The sequence below is a fragment of the Oncorhynchus keta genome, chromosome 28, assembly GCF_023373465.1.
Source record: "Oncorhynchus keta strain PuntledgeMale-10-30-2019 chromosome 28, Oket_V2, whole genome shotgun sequence".
Lineage (NCBI taxonomy): Eukaryota > Metazoa > Chordata > Actinopteri > Salmoniformes > Salmonidae > Oncorhynchus > Oncorhynchus keta.
The window spans coordinates 73,853,591-73,874,236 of NC_068448.1; the positions used below are offsets into that span (position 1 = coordinate 73,853,591).

The window sequence follows — 20,646 nt, forward strand, 5'->3', positions numbered from 1 at the left end:
AGCTGTCATCAAGGCAAAGGGTGGCTACGTAGAATTCTATAATACATTGATTTCTTTTGACACTTTTTTGGTTACTACATGATTCCATATGTGTTGTCATAGTTTGTATTCACTATTATTCTACAATGTAGAAAACAGTAAAAATAAAGAACCCACTGAATGAGTAGGTGTCCAAACTTTTGACTGGTACTGTATGGGATAATAAGGCCTCATTGAAAGTGCTACAAAAGTGACCTTAGCAGTTATTTAAACTGTTAGCAAACCTTCAGATTCCCCCATCCCCTTACCACAAAAACATAGAAATACAATTTCCCCAAAAACATTTTTGCCTTTAATTTTTTTTTTAAATAGCCACTCTACCATAATGGTCTGTCTGATTGGTTGAGTGATGCAGAGATGGTTGTCCTTCTGGAAGGTTGTCCCATCTCCACAGAGGAACTCTGTCAGTGATCATCTGGTTCTTGGTCACCTCTCTGACCAAGGCCCTTCTCCCCCGACTGCTCAGTTTGGTCAGGTGGTTATAGTTAGTCTTGGTGGTTCCAAACATCTTCCATTTAAGAATGATGGAGACCACTGTGTTCTTGATGACCTTCAATGCTGCGGAAATGTTTTGGTACCCTTCCCCAGATCTGTGCCTCGACACATTCCTGTCTCGGGGCTCTATAAACAATTCCTTCAACCTCATGGCTTGGTTTTTGCTCTGACATGCACTGTCAACTGTTAGGCCTTATATAGACAGGTGTGTGTCTTTTCCAAATCATGTCCAATCAAATGAATTCACCACAGGTGGACTCCAGGTTGTGGAAACACCAATGGAAACAGGATGAGGATGATCAATGGAAACAGGATGCACCTGAGCTCAATTTTGAATCTCATAGGAAAGGGTTTGAATACTTACATAAAAAATATTTATTTGCAAACACTTCAAAAACCTGTTTTTGCTTTGTCATTATGGGATCTTGTGCGTAGACTGAGGAAAACTGTTCATTTAATCCATTTTAGAATAAGGTTGTAACGTAACTGTCACGTTCGTTAGAAGCACACTCAGACCAACGTGCAGCATGATCTGGGTTCCACCTCTTCATTTAGAAATAAGTGAACCACAAAACAATAAAGACCAAACGAAACGTGACAATGAAGTGCTAACATGCAACTACACAAACAATATCCCACAAAACACAGGTGGAAAAAATGATACTTAAATATAATCCCCAATTAGACACAACGATAGCCAGCTGCCTCTAATTGGGAATCATACCAAACACCAACATAGGAAAAACTAAACTAGAACCCCACATAGAAAATAATAACTAGAAAACCCCCCCAGTCGCGCCCTGACCTACTATACCATAGAAAAACAAAGACCGGTCAGGGTGTGACAGTAACAAAATGTGGAAAAAGTGAAGGGGTCAGAATACTTTCTGAATGCACTGTAATTACTAAATTTCATGGAAAGTACTGAAACAATTCTCCCAAAATGTAGATGAAAAATATTACGTTTTGGACAAAATTTTACAAAATGTCTTCCTTATTTTTACAAAATGGCTTCCTTATGGTTGTGTAATTTTGGGGCAGCAGGTAGTCTAGTGGTTAGAGCATTGGGCCAGTAACCGAACAGTTGCTAGATCGAATCCCTGAAGGTAAAAATCTGTCATTCTGCCCCTGAACAAGGCAGTTAACCCACTGTACCTAGGCTGTCATTGTAGACAAGAATTTGTTCTTAATTAACTAACTTGCCTAGTTTAATAAAGGATAAATAAAATAGTATTTCAGCCTGTACATGTCTAGCTGTCATCTCCACAAGTAGAGGGATTACGAATCATATTTGTGGTCAGCAATGAAGGAATCCCAGTGCAAATTGCCAGATATGTCCTTTACACTGGCCAAAGGTAACCCATTTACCCACACACACGGTTTTCAGTTCAGTGTTGAAGCGAGCAACATTAAGCAGCCTGCATTTGGCCGGGATCCAGCTTCGAAGTAAAGCCTTTCGGGACAATGCTACACTCTAAGATAGAGGGGGAGAGTTGATCCAGGTCGAACAAATTATTTAAATTGAGGGAGTTCATTTGGAAGGGGAGAGATGATTATTTGGAGAGGTATTGGGAAGTGGGTATAATTCTCGCCCCCTGGTTGACATAGCGCAGATCCCTGGAAGCTGTGAACATATATACGTTAATACAGGCCGTGCAGAGGCCTGGCACTCAGGACCCTGGTGAAGCCCATCTTCCGGATGCTGGTAAATGAGGGCTAATTAGACAGTGTGAGAGGGGGATACGGAGGAGGAATGGAGGATGTGTTTCCCACTCTAATCTTCTAGTGCCTGCAGTCAGCCCGGCGAAACACTTCAAAGAGTGTTTGATCTCTCCCCTCAGCTGATTGGGCCCCTGTGTTTATTTCTACATGCATAATTAAGAATCTAAATAATTGGTGACTGGTATAGTGTGTTATGGGGAGCCTACCCCCCATAATTATATTCTGATGAAATATAAAGGATATCATGTTGAAGGTGTGATTATCAACACCTTGCTTGGGAGGAATAAGATATATACAGTTGAAGTTGGAAGTTTACATACACTTAGATTGGAGTCATTATAACTCGCTTTTCAACCACTCCACAAATGTCTTGTTAACAAACTATAGTTTTGGAAAGTCGGTAGGACAACTACTTTGTGCCTGACACAAGTCATTTTTCCAACAATTGTTAACAGACTGTAATTCACAGTATCACAATTCCAGTGGGTCAGAAGTTTACATACACTAAGTTGACTGTGCCTTTAAACAGCTTGGAAAATTCTAGAAAATGATGCCATTGTTTTAGAAGCTTCTGATAGGCTAATTGACCATTTGAGTCAATTGGACGTGGACCTTTGGATGTATTTCAAGGCCTTCCTTCAAACACAGAGCCTCTGCTTGACATCATGGGAAAATCAAAATAATTCAGCCAAGACCTCAGAAAAACAATTGTAGACCTCCACAAGTCTGGTTCATCCTTGGGAGCAATTTCCAAACGCCTGAAGGTACCACGTTCATCTGTACAAACAAAGGTAAGTATGAACACCATGGGATCACGTCAAGAAGGAGACACGTTGTCCTGCAGTGTTACGGGCCCGGTCGATCGCCACGGTGACCACGGAACCCCTCCACCATCACAGTCCACCCGGCCACTGCACAACAATTGGAGAGAGACTACAGCACATAGAAAGAAATGGCCCTCAAAACTGGAACTGGGACAGGGCATGGCTTGTGGCAAAGAGAGTACAGTTGACATGACATGTTTATGGTCTGAACACGGGTCAGTAAGGCAGCTGCATCCAAAAGTGATGGGAGATCCTACATCACCCCAGCCATCCTACAATCATAACCTCAACAGTTAGCCAGCAGCATACCACCCTGCATCCCACTGCTGACTTACTTCTGAAGCTAAGCAGGGTTGGTCTGTGGAGGGGAGACCAGGTGGTGTTGGGAGGCCCCCTTTCCTCTGGTCTATTTTTTTTTTTTTTAATTTTAGCCCAATGCCCCAGGGCAGTGATTGGGGACATTGCCCTTTGTAGGGTGCTGTCTTTCAGATGGGACGTTAAACTAGTGGCCTGACTCTCTGTGGTCACTAAAGATCCCATGGCACTTATTGTAAGAGTACGGGTGTTAACTCCAATGTCCTGGCTAAACTCCCAATCTGGCCTTCATACCATCACAGTCACCTAATCATCCCCAGTTTTTACAATTGGCTCATTCATCCCTCTCCCCTGTAACTATTCCCCAGGTTGTTGCTGTAAATGAGAATGTGTTCTCAGTCAACTAAACCTGGTAAAATAAAGTTTATGAGCCAAAACACATTTCCACATAATACAATCATGTAGTGTTGTATAAGATTTGAAGTAGTGTAGTCTGTTGTTCAATATTGACTGCAATTTCATAGCCCAACTCAAGGGAAGTCAGGGTCAGTAAATTGAGTGCAGAACTCAACACACAAACCCACATGTTGTGATACATAGGATGTCTAAAATATTATACTAGGCTCCTTAGTCAGCGCAATGAACAAACATGCCACTGCCCCATGTCATCTGGTCTGAAAGCAAGTCGTTGCTGCCCTCTTCTGCCAGAGACATGTCATTGCATATATGAGACAGCTGTGTTGTTCAACGTAGCTAGCTAGCTACCTTTCTCTGATTCCTCTCCGGCTGAAGTGTCTCAGAAGACTCCGAAGTAACCAGCCTAGAGCAGTAGCACCTTGACAGCTCTGATTTCTAGCTAGCTAATAAAACACTATGGCCTCTGACGGGCCATATATGTTTATTTATTTTACCTTGACTTTAACCAGTCAAGTCAGTTAAGAACACATTCTTATTTTCAATGACATCCTAGGAACAGTGGTTTAACTGCCTTGTTCAGGGGCAGAACGACATTTGTAGTTTGTCAGCTTGGTGATTCGATCTAGCAACTTTTCGGGTACTGGCCCAATGCTCTAACCACGAGACTACCAATTTTTGGAGAATTGTTTCAGTACCTACCATGAAATTTAGTAATTCCAGTGCATTCGGAAAGTACCTTTTTGTCACTAGTCCAACGCTCTAACCTACCTGCCGCCCCAAATGTGCTTGATAAGCAAAAATTAAAAGTTAAACTGCTGAGCTCACAGAAACTAAATTAATTTAAAGTTAATGTTCTTGTGCATATCTACAAACGACATTAAAATGGCAAACTTTCTAATGTTTACTAACAATGTGCAACACCTCGCAAGTTCCCCCAGAAACTTAGCGAACGTGGAAGGAAGATACTGAGCATGTACCGGTGCAAATACACCAAAGCAGACAGGAGAGGGCAAAGTTGCGCCATTTCTTGCACTGCAGTGCACATCGCTGTACAGAGGTTCATTTTCTGGAGAAGTGCTTAACCACACGTTAAAAGTACCTTTGGTTTAACCACCTATAGAGTACCACAATACCCATAAAACCTAGCAGTCAAACAGGGAAATGGTTCCAATTGTTGTTCCACCATTCATTTCTCCCATAGGGGACTTTAGAAGCACTTAAAATAAGGGCTTTGTTTCATGTAAGCTTGCCCTGGTGTGATGTTTTGATAACCTTCTAAATCGCTCTCGTACAAGGTGACTTATCAATATATTCATCTGTATTTATCCCCAACAAATGAAATGCTAATTAGCTGCTAATGTGGCTATCATAAAGAACTACAAATGTATTTGTTTTTTATTTAACTAGCCAAGTCCGTTAAGGACATTTTTTTTTTTTTTTTTTTACACTGACTGCCTACCCCGGCTAAACCCTAACCCGGATGACACTGAGCAGATTGTGCGCTGCCCTATGGGACTCCCAATCACAGCCGGATGTGATTCAACCTGGATGACTCTTGCACTGAGATGCAGGGCCTTAAACCGCTGCGCCACTCAGGAGCCCATAATGATGATCTGGACGAGACTGCCAAATCTAGGCAAAGGTAAGAATCTGTGGATTAACTATCTAATGTTAACTAAATGTAGTAATTTATAAATTGTCAAAATGTACCCGTTTCTTAAAATCCCCTATGGGGAAAAACTAAATGGTGGAAAAACAATTGGAACCATTTCCCTGTGTCACCATTAGGTTTTATGGCTTTTACAACACCTCCACTGTGGGGCTCTACTCCTCTCAGACTAAATCTACCTCTTCACAAATCTTTCAAAGGTTTGTACCATACGATAAATCGTGACAATTTTATCCATTCATCGTATAATATGCCATTTAGCACTGGCTTTCATGCATATATTTAACATATTGTATGGGTGGTCCCGGGAATCAAACTCACTATCCTGGCCTTGCAAGCACCACGCTCTGCTAACCGAGCTACAGAGGACCACATTGACGATCTTCCGTCAATAATTGTATACAGTAATAAGTTACACTGTTGCCTCAACAGCAAAACTGTTTAGTCTTTGTCCACCACACATTCAATTCAGAGCTCACAACTTTTTTTCAGGTTTCTTTTTTAACAAAAGATGTTAATCTTGCATTTATACAGTTTAAGGCATCATGCACACACAAAAAAAGCAATACAAAAGCATACGCTTATTTTACCTAAAATCCTAATAGGCTCTAACTTTTTTTTTAATGCATTTGCTGATTAAAAATAAGACTATAGAAATATGGCGTTAGCTGGCATGTCAGTGAATCTAAAAGCAGGCTTTGTGCCCCACCATAACCTGCTGTCACAGTGTTTGTAAACATGGCTTCAGCAAAATAGATCTGAGATAGAGGGCATGCTTTGAACATTGGCAGAAGTCCTCCGGAAGCATGCAGTTATTTGTCCTAAATGATATGTACAATGCAGGTTTACCTTAAAACACAGATATTCAGGCCTTTACCATTATCAAGATAAGATTCAGATATTAAACAAACATTATAAACAATGACAGACAGTACGTAATGTTGTTATATCCTAACCCAGAGTCCCAGTCCACTTGTGTTTTGGTCATCTTTATCCAGGAAGACATGTTGTGGAGGTGGGAAGGATTTGGCTTTGGCACAATTGTGTCCAGTTCTGCTCTTGTCTTTACTATACAACGTTGAACACCATGGATAGATACTGTTCATAGGAAACCTGGATCCAGCCGTCTTGGTCCGTGTCGTACCTCCTGAACACGTCGGTCAACCTCTGAAAGTGACAAATGAAAAAGAATAATACAAAAATAAGTAATTGAAGATAATATTACAGTGGATCTGGAGAGACGAAGATCTTGACTTAAAACATACTAGCCAGTACAGATGCCATTTCTGTTAATAAACCTTGTTGTCCACTTTCCCAGACAGATTAAGCCGAGTCCAGAACTAAAAAAAACATTCAAAATGGAGATTATCCATTGAAAGAGTTTAGTCCAGGACGAGGCTTTCTGTGTCTGGGAAACCAGCTAAAAACATCTTAATTAATTTACAGACAACAGTATGGCCAGGAAAAACCACTGACCAAGGTCAGAAATCTCATTTGAAAAGAGTCTCTGAAATGTCATGTACATAAATGAAAAGATGCCATGTTGAACCAACCCAAAGTCCAATCTCAATATGGGCTGTATAAACTGGGCTAACAATGTAGGCTCCACAACCAGCGCTACATTCTACAGCACTACACAACCAGCGCTACATTCTACAGCGCTACACAACCAGCGCTACATTCTACAGCGCTACACAACCAGCGCTCCACAACCAGCATTCTACAGCGCTACACAACCAGCGCTACATTCTACAGCGCTACATTCTACAGCGCTCCACAACCAGCGCTACATTCTACAGCACTCCACAACCAGCGCTCCACAACCAGCGCTCCACAACCAGCGCTCCACAACCAGCGCTACATTCTACAGCGCTACACAACCAGCGCTACATTCTACAGCGCTACACAACCAGCGCTACATTCTACAGCGCTACATTCTACAGCGCTCCACAACCAGCGCTACATTCTACAGCGCTACATTCTACAGCGTTACACAACCAGCGCTACATTCTACAGCGTTACACAACCAGCGCTACATTCTACAGCGTTACACAACCAGCGCTACATTCTACAGCGTTACACAACCAGCGCTACATTCTACAGCGCTCCACAACCAGCGCTACATTCTACAGCGCTACACAACCAGCGCTACATTCTACAGCGCTACACAACCAGCGCTACATTCTACAGAGCTACATTCTACAGCGCTACATTCTACAGCCCTACACAACCAGCGCTACATTCTACAGCGCTACACAACCAGCGCTACATTCTACAGCGCTACATTCTACAGCGCTACACAACCAGCGCTACATTCTACAGCCCTACACAACCAGTGGGATGTGCACAGTAGGCCCATTAAAACAGTTACCTGTAGAACAATACAACACTGGATGAAGTCATCGAAGGCCACTTGTCCCTTCCTCTGCCTGTCAAACTTCTCTATGAGAGTATTGTAGAACTGGTCTGAGAGACGATACCCTGGGAGGAGAACAGAGAACAGTCAACATCACAGAAACACATCCTTGTTCAACACCCCTTACCCAATGTGTAACATCCATAGGGCTTTATCCTGCTCACTTCAAAGGACAAAGCACTACTTTGTTTTAATAATACAAGGACAAAAAAAATAACAATGCATGACTATATCTACACCACAGGTTGGTTGGCCTCTTAATTAGGGAGGACAGGCTTGTGGTAATGGCTGGAGCAGAATCAGTGGGATGATATCAAATACATGAAACTCATGGTTTCCATGTGATTGCTACCCTTCTATTGTCTCCGTTCCAGACATTTGTGAGCTTTTCTCCCCTCAGCAGCCTCCACTGATCTACACAACCATTTAGGCACATACAGTAGCTTTATCCAGACTCATGCATGTTGACCTTACGGAAGGGCATTGGAATATTGGGGATGACCTTGCGAACCACATACAGTGCCTTCCGAAAGTATTCGGCCCCCTTGAACTTTGCGACCTTTTGCCACATTTCAGGCTTCAAACAAAGATATAAAACTGTCTTTTTTTTGTGAAGAATCAACAAGTGGGACACAATCATGAAGTGGAACGACATTTATTGGATATTTCAAACTTTTTTTAACAAATCAAAAACTGAAAAATTGTGCGTGGAAAATTATTCAGCCCCTTTACTTTCAGTGCAGCCACCTCTCTCCAGAAGTTCAGTGAGGATCTCTGAATGATCCAATGTTGACCTAAATGCACCTGCACTGTGATAGTCTCAGAGGTCCGTTAAAAGCGCAGAGAGCATCATGAAGAACAAGGAACACACCAGGCAGGTCCGAGAAGTTTAAAGCCGGATTTGGATACAAAAAGATTTCCCAAGCTTTAAACCATCCCAAGGAGCACTGTGCAAGCGATAATATTGAAATGGAAGGAGTATCAGACCACTGCAAATCTACCAAGACCTGGCCGTCCCTCTAAACTTTCAGCTCATACAAGGAAAAGACTGATCAGAGATGCAGCCAAGAGGCCCATGATCACTCTAGATGAACTGCAGAGATCTACAGCTGAGGTGGGAGACTCTGTCCATAGGACAACAATCAGTCGTATATTGCACAAATCTGGCCTTTATGGAAGAGTGGCAAGAAGAAAGCCATTTCTTAAAGATATCCATAAAAAGTGTTGTTTAAAGTTTGCCACAAGCCACCTGGGAGACACACCAAACATGTGGAAGAAGGTGCTCTGGTCAGATGAAACCAAAATGGAACTTTTTGGCAACAATGCAAAACGTTATGTTTGGCGTAAAAGCAACACAGCTCATCACCCTGAACACACCATCCCCACTGTCAAACATGGTGGTGGCAGCATCATGGTTTGGGCCTGCTTTTCTTCAGCAGGGACAGGGAAGATGGTTAAAATTGATGGGAAGATGGATGGAGCCAAATACAGGACCATTCTGGAAGAACCTGATGGAGTCTGCAAAAGACCTGAGACTGGGACGGAGATTTGTCTTTCAACAAGACAATGATCCAAAACATAAAGCAAAATCTACAATGGAATGGTTCAAAAATAAACATATCCAGGTGTTAGAATGGCTAAGTCAAAGTCCAGACCTGAATCCAATCGAGAATCTGTGGAAAGAACTGAAAACTGCTGTTCACAAATGCTCTCCATCCAACCTCACTGAGCTCGAGCTGTTTTGCAAGGAGGAATGGGAAAAAATGTCAGTCTCTCGATGTGCAAAACTGATAGACATACCCCAAGCGACTTACAGCTGTAATCGCAGCAAAAGGTGGCGCTACAAAGTATTAACTTAAGGGGGCTGAATAATTTTGCACGCCCAATTTTTCAGTTTTTGATTTGTTAAAAAAATTTGAAATATCCAATAAATGTCGTTCCACTTCATGATTGTGTCCCACTTGTTGATTCTTCACAAAAAAATACAGTTTTATATCATGTTTGAAGCCTGAAATGTGGCAAAAGGTCGCAAAGTTCAAAGGGGCCGAATACTTTTGCAAGGCACTGTACATGCAACGGTTGGCCCTCCATCAGTATGGTCAAATAGGGAAAGCATACTGCTCACCGAATCCAGTCAGTGCCTGCTTCAGCTCGTTCTTGTCGATGAAGCCCGAGTTGTCTCTGTCGTAGGTGCGGAAAATGTTCTGCCAGTCCGTGATGTACTTCCACACACCCGCAAACTCATTGAAGTTCACCCCTCCTTTGTTCTCCCTATCAAACATGGCTGTGAAAGGGAAGCCAATAGAGACATGAGTGAGCGCAAGTAGGGGTCTGTTCAGTACGGTGCAACGATGTAAAATAACACTCTGATAGAAATGCACTTTGTAGAATAGGTGTGTTTTTTTCTTCTGTCTTATAGAATCAGGCACCATGTCATCTTTATAAATTACATTTCTATCTAAAACATCCTGATTTCCTGAATAGGTCTAGACCCCTGAGAACTACAACTAAGAAGAGCGAGCAGCTGGGAAGTGTAGTTCAATGCTGGAACACTAACACAATGGGCTAAGGTCTCGCATCATGTGTTATGACACAGAGTTAAAGAAATCTTGCCTGTTTGAACTCTCCCCTGTGGTTCTATCCAATTACATCCTAATAAAGAGCTTCATCACAAGGAAGGTCTGGATGGCCAATCGAATACAACAGATTTACACAGTAGGCTCCAGTACAGTGGGAAGCAAATGGGGGATTGTGAGCTTTAAAATAACTTAATAGAAAACGAGTTGTATTTTCTTTGATATATATGTAAAATTCACATTCCACTACACTTCTCGGACTCCAGAATGATCCAGTTGGTGAAGGTGTAATTAAGTTTGTTAACCAATCAAAAAGGTCAGTGTGTGATTATAGACGGATATGCCTTTTGAGACAAACAAACACCTTGTTTGTGGGAAGGAAATACTCCCTTTTGCTGATAGCTGCATGCACAGGAGGTTGGTGGCACCTTAATTGGGGAAGATGGGCTCGTGGTAATGGCTGGAGCAGAATGGTATCAAAGACAAACACAGGGTTTCCATGGTTTCCATGTATTTGATGCCATTCCATTCACTCCGTTCCCGCCATTATTGAGCCATTCTCCCCCCAGCAGCCTCCACTGGCTGCATGCTCCCAATTAACTGGGGAGCCGGGTTGAAACATGTCACTGCACATAAACGTTAAGGTTTGTTGGTTGCTATGGGAAAAACATATCAACAATTCTAGTACAACAGGACAATATAGGCTTGTCGTTGTGCAAGTTTGTGTGTCAAGGGTCAATGAGAGACTACTCACATATGATTGATCGGACCGTCACTGGGTTGAATGGGGTCCATGTACCTAGAGAGAGAAGATAAGATAGGTGAAACAAATGAGGACATTAAAGCCACTAAGAGTTAAATCGTACAGGATGACTGCCAGGTTAATAGCTTTAGACTTCAATGAACCAGGCCATTCATAACAGAACAACCAGAAGAGGGAATTAGGCCAAGTGTTAGTGGTGGAGAACTCTGGTGGCTTAAGCAACCGTTATGTTCTTATCTTGGGTATGCTTTGGGTAACAGCAGAACTGCTACCCCGGAGAAAGTGCTAGAGATTTATCAGGGTTCCCTAATGCTTGCTGACTCACCCTCACTGCTCAGAGAGCGAGAGAGACTGGAAAGATCATCCCAGGTCCTCACCAGGAATTAGACAAGCCAAAGAGTTCGCAGCTTTTAAATAGTTTAAAGAGAGACAAAGCTTTGCAGTGAAGTAAACTGAACAGCTTCTCATTAAGCCTTTCCTCTGCAATGACAAGGACCAGTCTGGTAATACAGCTGGATTGGGTCAGGGACCAGTCTTGTAATACAGCTGGACTGGGTCAGGGACCAGTCTGGTAATACAGCTGGACTGGGTCAGGGACCAGTCTGGTAATACAGCTGGACTGGGTCAGGGACCAGTCTGGTAATACAGCTGGATTGGGTCAGGGACCAGTCTGGTAATACAGCTGGACTGAGTCAGGATCAAGGACCAGTCTGGTAATACAGCTGGATTGGGTCAGGGACCAGTATGGTAATACAGCTGGATTGGGTCAGGGACCAGTCTGGTAATAGAGCTGGATTGGGTCAGGGACCAGTCTGGTAATAGAGCTGGATTGGGTCAGGGACCAGTCTGGTAATAGAGCTGGATTGGGTCAGGGACCAGTCTGGTAATAGAGCTGGATTGGGTCAGGGACCAGTCTGGTAATACAGCTGGATTGGGTCAGGATCAGGGACCAGTCTGGTAATACAGCTGGACTGGGTCAGGGACCAGTCTGGTAATACAGCTGGACTGGGTCAGGGACCAGTCTGGTAATACAGCTGGATTGGGTCAGGGACCAGTCTGGTAATACAGCTGGATTGGGTCAGGGACCAGTCTGGTAATACAGCTGGATTGGGTCAGGGACCAGTCTGGTAATACAGCTGGATTGGGTCAGGGGGACCAGTCTGGTAATACAGCTGGACTGGGTCAGGGGGACCAGTCTGGTAATACAGCTGGATTGGGTCAGGGACCAGTCTGGTAATACAGCTGGATTGGGTCAGGGACCAGTCTGGTAATACAGCTGGATTGGGTCAGGGACCAGTCTGGAACCTGGAGGGTCTCTGGTAATACAGCTGGATTGGGTCAGGGACCAGGGACCAGTCTCTGGTAATACAGCTGGATTGGGTCAGGGACCAGTCTGGTAATACAGCTGGATTGGGTCAGGGACCAGTCTGGTAATACAGCTGGATTGGGTCAGGGACCAGTCTGGTAATACAGCTGGATTGGGTCAGGGACCAGTCTGGTAATACAGCTGGATTGGGTCAGGGACCAGTCTGGTAATACAGCTGGATTGGGTCAGGGAACCAGTCTGGTAATACAGCTGGATTGGGTCAGGGACCAGTAGCTGGATTGGGTCAGGGACCAGTCTGGTAATACAGCTGGATTGGGTCAGGAACCAGTCTGGTAATACAGCTGGATTGGGTCAGGGACCAGTCTGGTAAGACCAGTCTGGTAATACAGCTGGACTGGGTCAGGGACCAGTCTGGTAATACAGCTGGACTGGGTCAGGGACCAGTCTGGTAATACAGCTGGACTGGGTCAGGGACCAGTCTGGTAATACAGCTGGACTGGGTCAGGGACCAGTCTGGTAATACACAGCTGGACTGGGTCAGGGACCAGTCTGGTAATACAGCTGGACTGGGTCAGGGACCAGTCTGGTAATACAGCTGGACTGGGTCAGGGACCAGTCTGGTAATACAGCTGGACTGGGTCAGGGACCAGTCTGGTAATACAGCTGGACTGGGTCAGGGACCAGTCTGGTAATACAGCTGGACTGGGTCAGGGACCAGTCTGGTAATACAGCTGGAATACAGCTGGACTGGGTCAGGGACCAGTCTGGTAATACAGCTGGACTGGGTCAGGGACCAGTCTGGTAATACAGCTGGACTGGGTCAGGGACCAGTCTGGTAATACAGCTGGACTGGGTCAGGGACCAGTCTGGTAATACAGCTGGACTGGGTCAGGGACCAGTCTGGTAATACAGCTGGACTGGGTCAGGGACCAGTCTGGTAATACAGCTGGACTGGGTCAGGGACCAGTCTGGTAATACAGCTGGACTGGGTCAGGGACCAGTCTGGTAATACAGCTGGACTGGGTCAGGGACCAGTCTGGTAATACAGCTGGACTGGGTCAGGGACCAGTCTGGTAATACAGCTGGACTGGGTCAGGGTCCAGTCTGGTAATACAGCTGGATTGGGTCAGGGTCCAGTCTGGTAATACAGCTGGATTGGGTCAGGGACCAGTCTGGTAATACAGCTGGACTGGGTCAGGGAGCAGTCTGGTAATACAGCTGGACTGGGTCTGGATCAGGGACCAGTCTGGTAATACAGCTGGATTGGGTCAGGATCAGGGAGCAGTCTGGTAATACAGCTGGACTGGGTCAGGGACCAGTCTGGTAATACAGCTGGATTGGGACAGGGAGCAGTCTGGTAATACAGCTGGATTGGGTCAGGGACCAGTCTGGTAATACAGCTGGATTGGGTCAGGGACCAGTCTGGTAATACAGCTGGATTGGGTCAGGGACCAGTCTGGTAATACAGCTGGATTGGGTCAGGGGGACCAGTCTGGTAATACAGCTGGACTGGGTCAGGGACCAGTCTGGTAATACAGCTGGATTGGGTCAGGGACCAGTCTGGTAATACAGCTGGATTGGGTCAGGGACCAGTCTGGTAATACAGCTGGATTGGGTCAGGGACCAGTCTGGTAATACAGCTGGACTGGGTCAGGGACCAGTCTGGTAATACAGCTGGACTGAGTCAGGATCAAGGACCAGTCTGGTAATACAGCTGGATTGGGTCAGGATCAGGGACCAGTCTGGTAATACAGCTGGACTGGGTCAGGGACCAGTCTGGTAATACAGCTGGATTGGGTCAGGGACCAGTCTGGTAATACAGCTGGATTGGTTCTGGATCAGGGACCAGTCTGGTAATACAGCTGGATTGGGTCTGGATCAGGGACCAGTCTGGTAATACAGATGGATTGGGTCTGGATCAGGGACCAGTCTGGTAATACAGCTGGATTGGGTCAGGGTCAAGGACCAGTCTGGTAATACAGCTGGATTGGGTCAGGGACTAGTCTGGTAATACAGCTGGATTGGGTCTGGATCAGGGACCAGTCTGGTAATACAGATGGATTGGGTCAGGGACCAGTCTGGTAATACAGCTGGATTGAGTCAGGGAGCAGTCTGGTAATACAGCTGGATTGGGTCAGGGACCAGTCTGGTAATACAGCTGGATTGGGTCAGGGACCAGTCTGGTAATACAGCTGGATTGGGTCAGGGACCAGTCTGGTAATACAGCTGGATTGGGTCAGGATCAGGGACCAGTCTGGTAATACAGCTGGATTGGGTCAGGATCAGGGACCAGTCTGGTAATACAGCTGGATTGGGTCAGGATCAGGGACCAGTCTGGTAATACAGCTGGATTGGGTCTGGATCAGGGACCAGTCTGGTAATACAGCTGGATTGGGTCAGGGACCAGTCTGGTAATACAGCTGGATTGGGTCAGGGACCAGTCTGGTAATACAGCTGGATTGGGTCAAGGTCAGGGACCAGTCTGGTAATACAGCTGGATTGGGTCAGGGAGCAGTCTGGTAATACAGCTGGACTGGGTCAGGGAGCAGTCTGGTAATACAGCTGGACTGGGTCAGGGAGCAGTCTGGTAATACAGCTGGATTGGGTCAGGGAGCAGTCTGGTAATACAGCTGGACTGGGTCTGGATCAGGGACCAGTCTGGTAATACAGCTTGGGTTAGACTGGTTTTACAGCTGGATGGGACAGGGACTGGGTCTGGACTGATTTTACAGCTGGGTGGGACTGGCTGAGACAGGGTCTGAGGCAGCCTGTGAGATAAAGTTTCCTCTGTGCAGTACACACACTGGGCCTTCTCACTGTGTTGCCCGGTGTTCACTCATGAAGAAAGAGCAGGGACATGGGAAAAAAAACACACAAAAAAAACAGGGTGACTGCAACACAGCTCCCCACGGGAGAGGCTCAGTGAGAGAACAGCTCCCCACGGGAGAGGCTCAGTGAGAGAACAGCTCCCCACGGGAGAGGCTCAGTGAGAGAACAGCTCCCCACGGGAGAGGCTCAGTGAGAGAACAGCTCCCCACGGGAGAGGCTCAGTGAGAGAACAGCTCCCCACGGGAGAGGCTCAGTGAGAGAACAGCTCCCCACGGGAGAGGCTCAGTGAGAGAACAGCTCCCCACGGGAGAGGCTCAGTGAGAGAACAGCTCCCCACGGGAGAGGCTCAGTGAGAGAACAGCTCCCCACGGGAGAGGCTCAGTGAGAGAACAGCTCCCCACGGGAGAGGCTCAGTGAGAGAACAGCTCCCCACGGGAGAGGCTCAGTGAGACACTCACACATGTTTGAATTGAAACATAGTAACACACTCTCACTTACTAGGCAGGCTAAAAAAACAGCATGTGCAAGGTTGAGCTCGACCTTGAGACAGACAAATCACCCCATCGCCTCTTTTCCTCACCGACACCTAGTGGAGGCAGAGGGCTGAGCACAGAGCCACAGAGGCCAGACAATCTGCCTCTAGACAAACATTTCATTTTAGGCATTCAGCAGATGCTCTTATCCAGAACGACTTACAGTAGTGAGTACATACATTTATCCTACTCTTTCATACTGGTCCCCCGTGGGAATTCAACCCACAACCCTGGCATTGCGTGCTCCATGCTCTACCAGTTGAGCCACACGGGACCTAGCCTAATTGTACATGTTTCCTGTCAAAGCCAGACATGTTTGTTCTGTGTTATTATTCAGTCTGTTCATGGGGCGATTCAGGACGAGTCAATGCAGGAGATAGTTATTAGTAGATGGTCTAGATTTTCTTGGCACGTAGGCAGACCTCCCATTCAAAACTACTCAGCACAGTGAATGCAATGCTGCCGATTTCAGTAACTACTAGAGTGGTGGGCTCTGAAACCCAAAAATGTATCAAAAACATAAATATCAGTCTGGGTACATTTTGGCAGGTGCTTTGTGCAGACAGAGCAGGTGGTAAGAGGATCGTTAAATATGAAGACCTAGCTAAAAGGCCCCGGCACCTATAAAAAAAATCCCTTTAATGAAAGACTGGTGATGTACAGCGGGGTGGCTATCACTTTCTCATCGGGGAGTTGCACTGAGAAGATTAGAGGAAACAAGGGGGAAGGAGACAATGAGAGTGGGGAGAGGCTCCAAGAGAGGAGGATCGATAAGAAGAAAGGAAAGGAGGAAGATGAGCGGAAACAAGTGAAGACGAGGGGGAAGGGGGATGATGAGAATTCGGGAGAGGAGTCGAAAGAGGGGAGGATCGATAAGAGAAGAGGTGAAAAGAGCAGTTTTACAAGAAGAAAGAACGAGGAAGAGAACAGTGAGGTTTGGGTGAGGGTCAGATTGACAGTGAGGATCTGAGTGAATATCAGAGTGACAGTGACAACACCATGGGCATGGTCAGTGAAGCGCACAGCCGAGGACGGGCACAGCTTGCATTCAGTCAGAAGCTTGGTCAGTCACACACAGTCTCACTGGCACAGCCTCATCATGACACAGCCCTACTAAATGAACTGGACTGACTGTGTGTGTGTGTGTGTGAACACAGTTCCTGTCTGCCTTCCACGCAGCCTAGTCATCAGTATTCTGAACCAGGGCTACTGCCAGACAACAGCTTCTTTCATCGCTCCTGACTATTTTTCAGTGTCCAAAAACAGTCAGAAGAATATCCATTCAATCCTTCTCAAAGTCCTCGATCGATTCAAAATGTTGAGGTTCGGAATAAATTGTTATTATTTACATGGTCTCAAAGTTTGCTTTGTTGGAACAAGTGCCCAAAGGTAGACCCGATGTTCAGTCACGTCACTGACTCAATCCTGAACATATCTCGCCATTCAGCCTGGTGGGAAGATTGTCATGTTGCGCTCATGGCGTTGGCTAAGCCACTCCTCTCTGTCATATCTCCACAACAAGAGGGTGTTGAGTTGATTATCAGGTGGTAGCCGTCGTCAGACACTTCCTGCCTCATACAGGAAGTACTCTCCCTGTGTCATCAGATGACCTTTTCCCCTGATAGGTCAGCCATTTTGAGGTAAAAACAAAACATTTGTGTGCAGACCACCAACTTTCCTTATCTCTCAGTCCTTAACCAGGTGTTGAAATGAGAGAAGGAAGCCGTGTTGAGGTGGAGAGGAGTAAGAACGTACCGTTCGATAAAGCCTGCTGCAGCTCTGTGTCTGATATCACGGCACTCCTGTCCTTGTCCACTCTGGGGGGGGAAACAAGACAACCGGTATTAAACACACAGTAGAGCCCTGTTGAAATCCTACAGCCACGCTGTAAAGCCCCTTGTCAGAATCTCAACACTCCATTCAATGAAAGTGTGTGTGGGCTGATCCCGGGACGGGAGGGACGACGGGGGGATGGTGACGAGTGTCGTTTTACAGGGACGCCCGTGCCACCATCACAGATCAGTGAAAAGTGAAACCAAAAATAACCAACAGCATACAAACAGCGTGATGATGAGAGTTACTAGTGCTATACTCCTGTTTGATTTAATAGCCAGACTGTTGGCAAGAGGGCTATTATGGTCTGTTTGTGCAGTCTTGCCAGCAATGTTTGGCATGACAACAAGCACAGGAGTTGGGTACAGTGCAGCATAAACAGATCTGGGATCAGGCTAGCTATTATATTTTGCGTGCAATGCCAAAGAAAGGAGGCTTTTTCATTGAGGGAAAATAGATGAGATGCAATTAAGGTTTTCGTTTTGAATTTACAATAGACAGATATCGTATTCTATTGTAGAATCTCAGAACCCAGAGCTATCTGTCACAGAAGTGTTGCATCACAAACTAATTAGCCTAATTTGTAAAATCATGTTCCAATTTAACAGTATAAGAATGGTACAAGCGTTCTATTTCGATGTGAGAGACGTTTTGTGGGTTGAACATTGACAGAAATAAGAGGCTTTGCCTTCCAGATCTGGAATAACCTTCTCCTCTATGAAATGAAGGGCAATCATTCCATCCTGAATGACTCGCATAGCAACATCTCAAACCCACCAACACACCAACTAAACCTCAGTCTTTGCATAGCAAGACAAAACCGGTTTCCACGAAGGGACACTTTGTGACTTCCTACAGACTGTAAGAAGATGAAGGTTGGTCAGAGGGTGTACCTAATATTAAACACTTTTAGAGTAGGGTCTGTGCGGTGTCCAACTACACACTGTCTACTTCTTGTTATTCCTCTCTCTACCTCAGGTTAACTTACCTCACTGGGTTTTACATAACATGAGATGAAGTGCGAGAGCATCATTATGATTCCTTTTCCTGGCCTGAAGCGGAAGTTGGAACCATCTGCCCATTTGCTGAATGGTGTTCAGAACAGATCCTAAAAATGATCGGTACACAGCACAGCAGCCATCGGAATCTTAACATTTCCCCAATCTGTCTCCGTTTTTCCTATGAAGCGATTCAAGTTATGACAGGCCTGGCAGAACATAGTCTTCCAATCAAATGGTTTAGCAGTGTATGTCATGCTGGCTCTCATGGTAGGGGGGCAACATGACCCTAAACCATTGCTTATTCACTAACGGCAGACAGTGAAAGCAATTGTTTGTATCCTCACAGAGATGTTGACCTGGGCCTCGATCCTAGACTGATCCTTTGCTGTTTTATTCGAGGCCGTCTTTGTGGCCCACATTTTTGACATGCCAGTGTGATGGAATCTGATGATTCTATAGGTGGAGAGTGGAAAAGGAACATTCTACGACACATGCCAAGCAGAAATGCTACGAAAGGACCAAGTTGCTAGTGACTCATGCATTTACACTTTGACCACTCAAGTCATATGACCCAGGGAGGGAGTTCCAGCCACAGTGAGTTGCTTGGATGGAGAGTGTGTGGTGGAATACAGATAACGAGAACTAGGTCTTATCTGGTTGTTATAAATTATTCAACAAGGTGTTTCAGGTCTTGCGTGCCTCCAGCATTTTAATGTTGAGAGAAAGCAAAGCACCATGGGTCCTCTGCAGTATTACATAACTCAATACTACCACCAGGGACAAGAGCAACTTCCTATTTTTCTACTACAACCTTATGCCAGCTCTTTCCAGTTATTACTGTATGTAAATTGTCAAGCCCGCTCTCTTGTCAGTTCTTGTAAAATAAAGTTTCCTCAAAGCTATTCTCATTGGATAACTGCCCGACAAAATAGAAACCGACAGTAAATTATTCGATTATTTTTAATGTGATGCCATTGCCTAAATCAACTCCAAGAAGTCCATTGAACAACATTATGGCTTTGTATGTGTGTCAAGAAAATGTCATAATGCTATTGAGTAAAATAGGAAGTGAGAAAAAAACGTACTTACTAGAGACAAATGACAGGCAAAATAAATCCCAATAATATGTATATATTTTTTTGCAAATTAAAATAAATGAAATACCAGTCTGTCAAATACATGTCCTCATGGAACCATGGTTGTAATATGAAAACAACAACTTTGTATGCGAACCGAACATAAATTGTGCTATTATTATCTCTGCCAATTATGCGCCGTGGCAGCAGTTTTCAAAATGAAGCTCAAACCAAAACGAATAGCCAGCCACGAAAGACGTGTTTTCCCTTACCTCTGAAATATATTCCAAAGAAAACCTTGATCCGGTCCCGGCGCTGCGTTGTTGTATTGTTGTTGTTGTTGTTGTTGTGGAGCTCCTCTATACGGACTACCGGAATTATATGCCATTTTAAAACCTTTATAATTTGTGCTACACTACCCTATACTCGTTTTAATCTGACACTGACGTTCGGTCGTCACGAGTTACCACAGCCACAAGGTCTTAACTATGGCTAAACCCCGCCCATTTCTACAATTTATCTTCTTAAAATTGGAATTTAAACCTAACCTTAACCACACTACTAACCTTATGCATAACCCTAAGCATAAATGAAGACCAAAAACCACATGTTGGTTTTCATGACATTTTTCAATAGAACCAATTTTGACTTTGTTGCTGTGGTAACTAGTGACAACCTGACATTCCTCGCGCAGAGGCGTTGCATGTAACCACTTCCCATAAGAAAAGTGGACACGCCATAGAGCTCCATCCTGAGTGGGTTACTCGGAAATTACTCTACTTTGAAACGTTTTGATTGGTCTTCTGCCCGG

The 20,646-nt window shown here is 45.0% G+C and overlaps 1 protein-coding gene across 2 annotated transcripts; it reads right to left on the reverse strand.

Annotated features, from left to right (window-relative positions):
- Positions 1–5,855: 5,855 nt before the first annotated feature.
- On the reverse strand, positions 5,856–20,328 carry pdcd6 (programmed cell death 6). 2 transcript variants are annotated; one of them, XM_035755724.2, is made up of 6 exons: positions 20,108–20,328; positions 17,681–17,742; positions 11,228–11,272; positions 10,023–10,181; positions 7,853–7,962; positions 5,856–6,648 (listed from the first exon to the last, which is right to left on the reverse strand). In XM_035755724.2, exons 1-6 carry the CDS (start codon positions 20,221–20,223, stop codon positions 6,550–6,552), a joined length of 591 nt encoding a protein of 196 aa, XP_035611617.1. In that variant the 5' UTR covers positions 20,224–20,328; the 3' UTR covers positions 5,856–6,549. The 2 variants fall into 2 exon arrangements, with proteins under 2 accessions (XP_035611617.1, XP_035611618.1); XM_035755725.2 differs by lacking the exon at positions 17,681–17,742 and having other exon boundaries at positions 20,108–20,265.
- Positions 20,329–20,646: the final 318 nt, after the last annotated feature.

Bases quoted from the DNA above. Each gene is read 5' to 3' on its own strand.
- pdcd6 (XM_035755724.2), bottom strand. From the start codon at position 20,223: ATGGCATATAATTCCGGTAGTCCGTATAGAGGAGCTCCACAACAACAA. The intron at 17,743-20,107 runs GTAAGGGAAAAC...TTCCCCCCCCAG, and splicing joins CTTTGGAATATATTTCAGAG to AGTGGACAAGGACAGGAGTG. The intron at 6,649-7,852 runs GTAACTGTTTTA...TGTCACTTTCAG, and splicing joins AGTGTTGTATTGTTCTACAG to AGGTTGACCGACGTGTTCAG.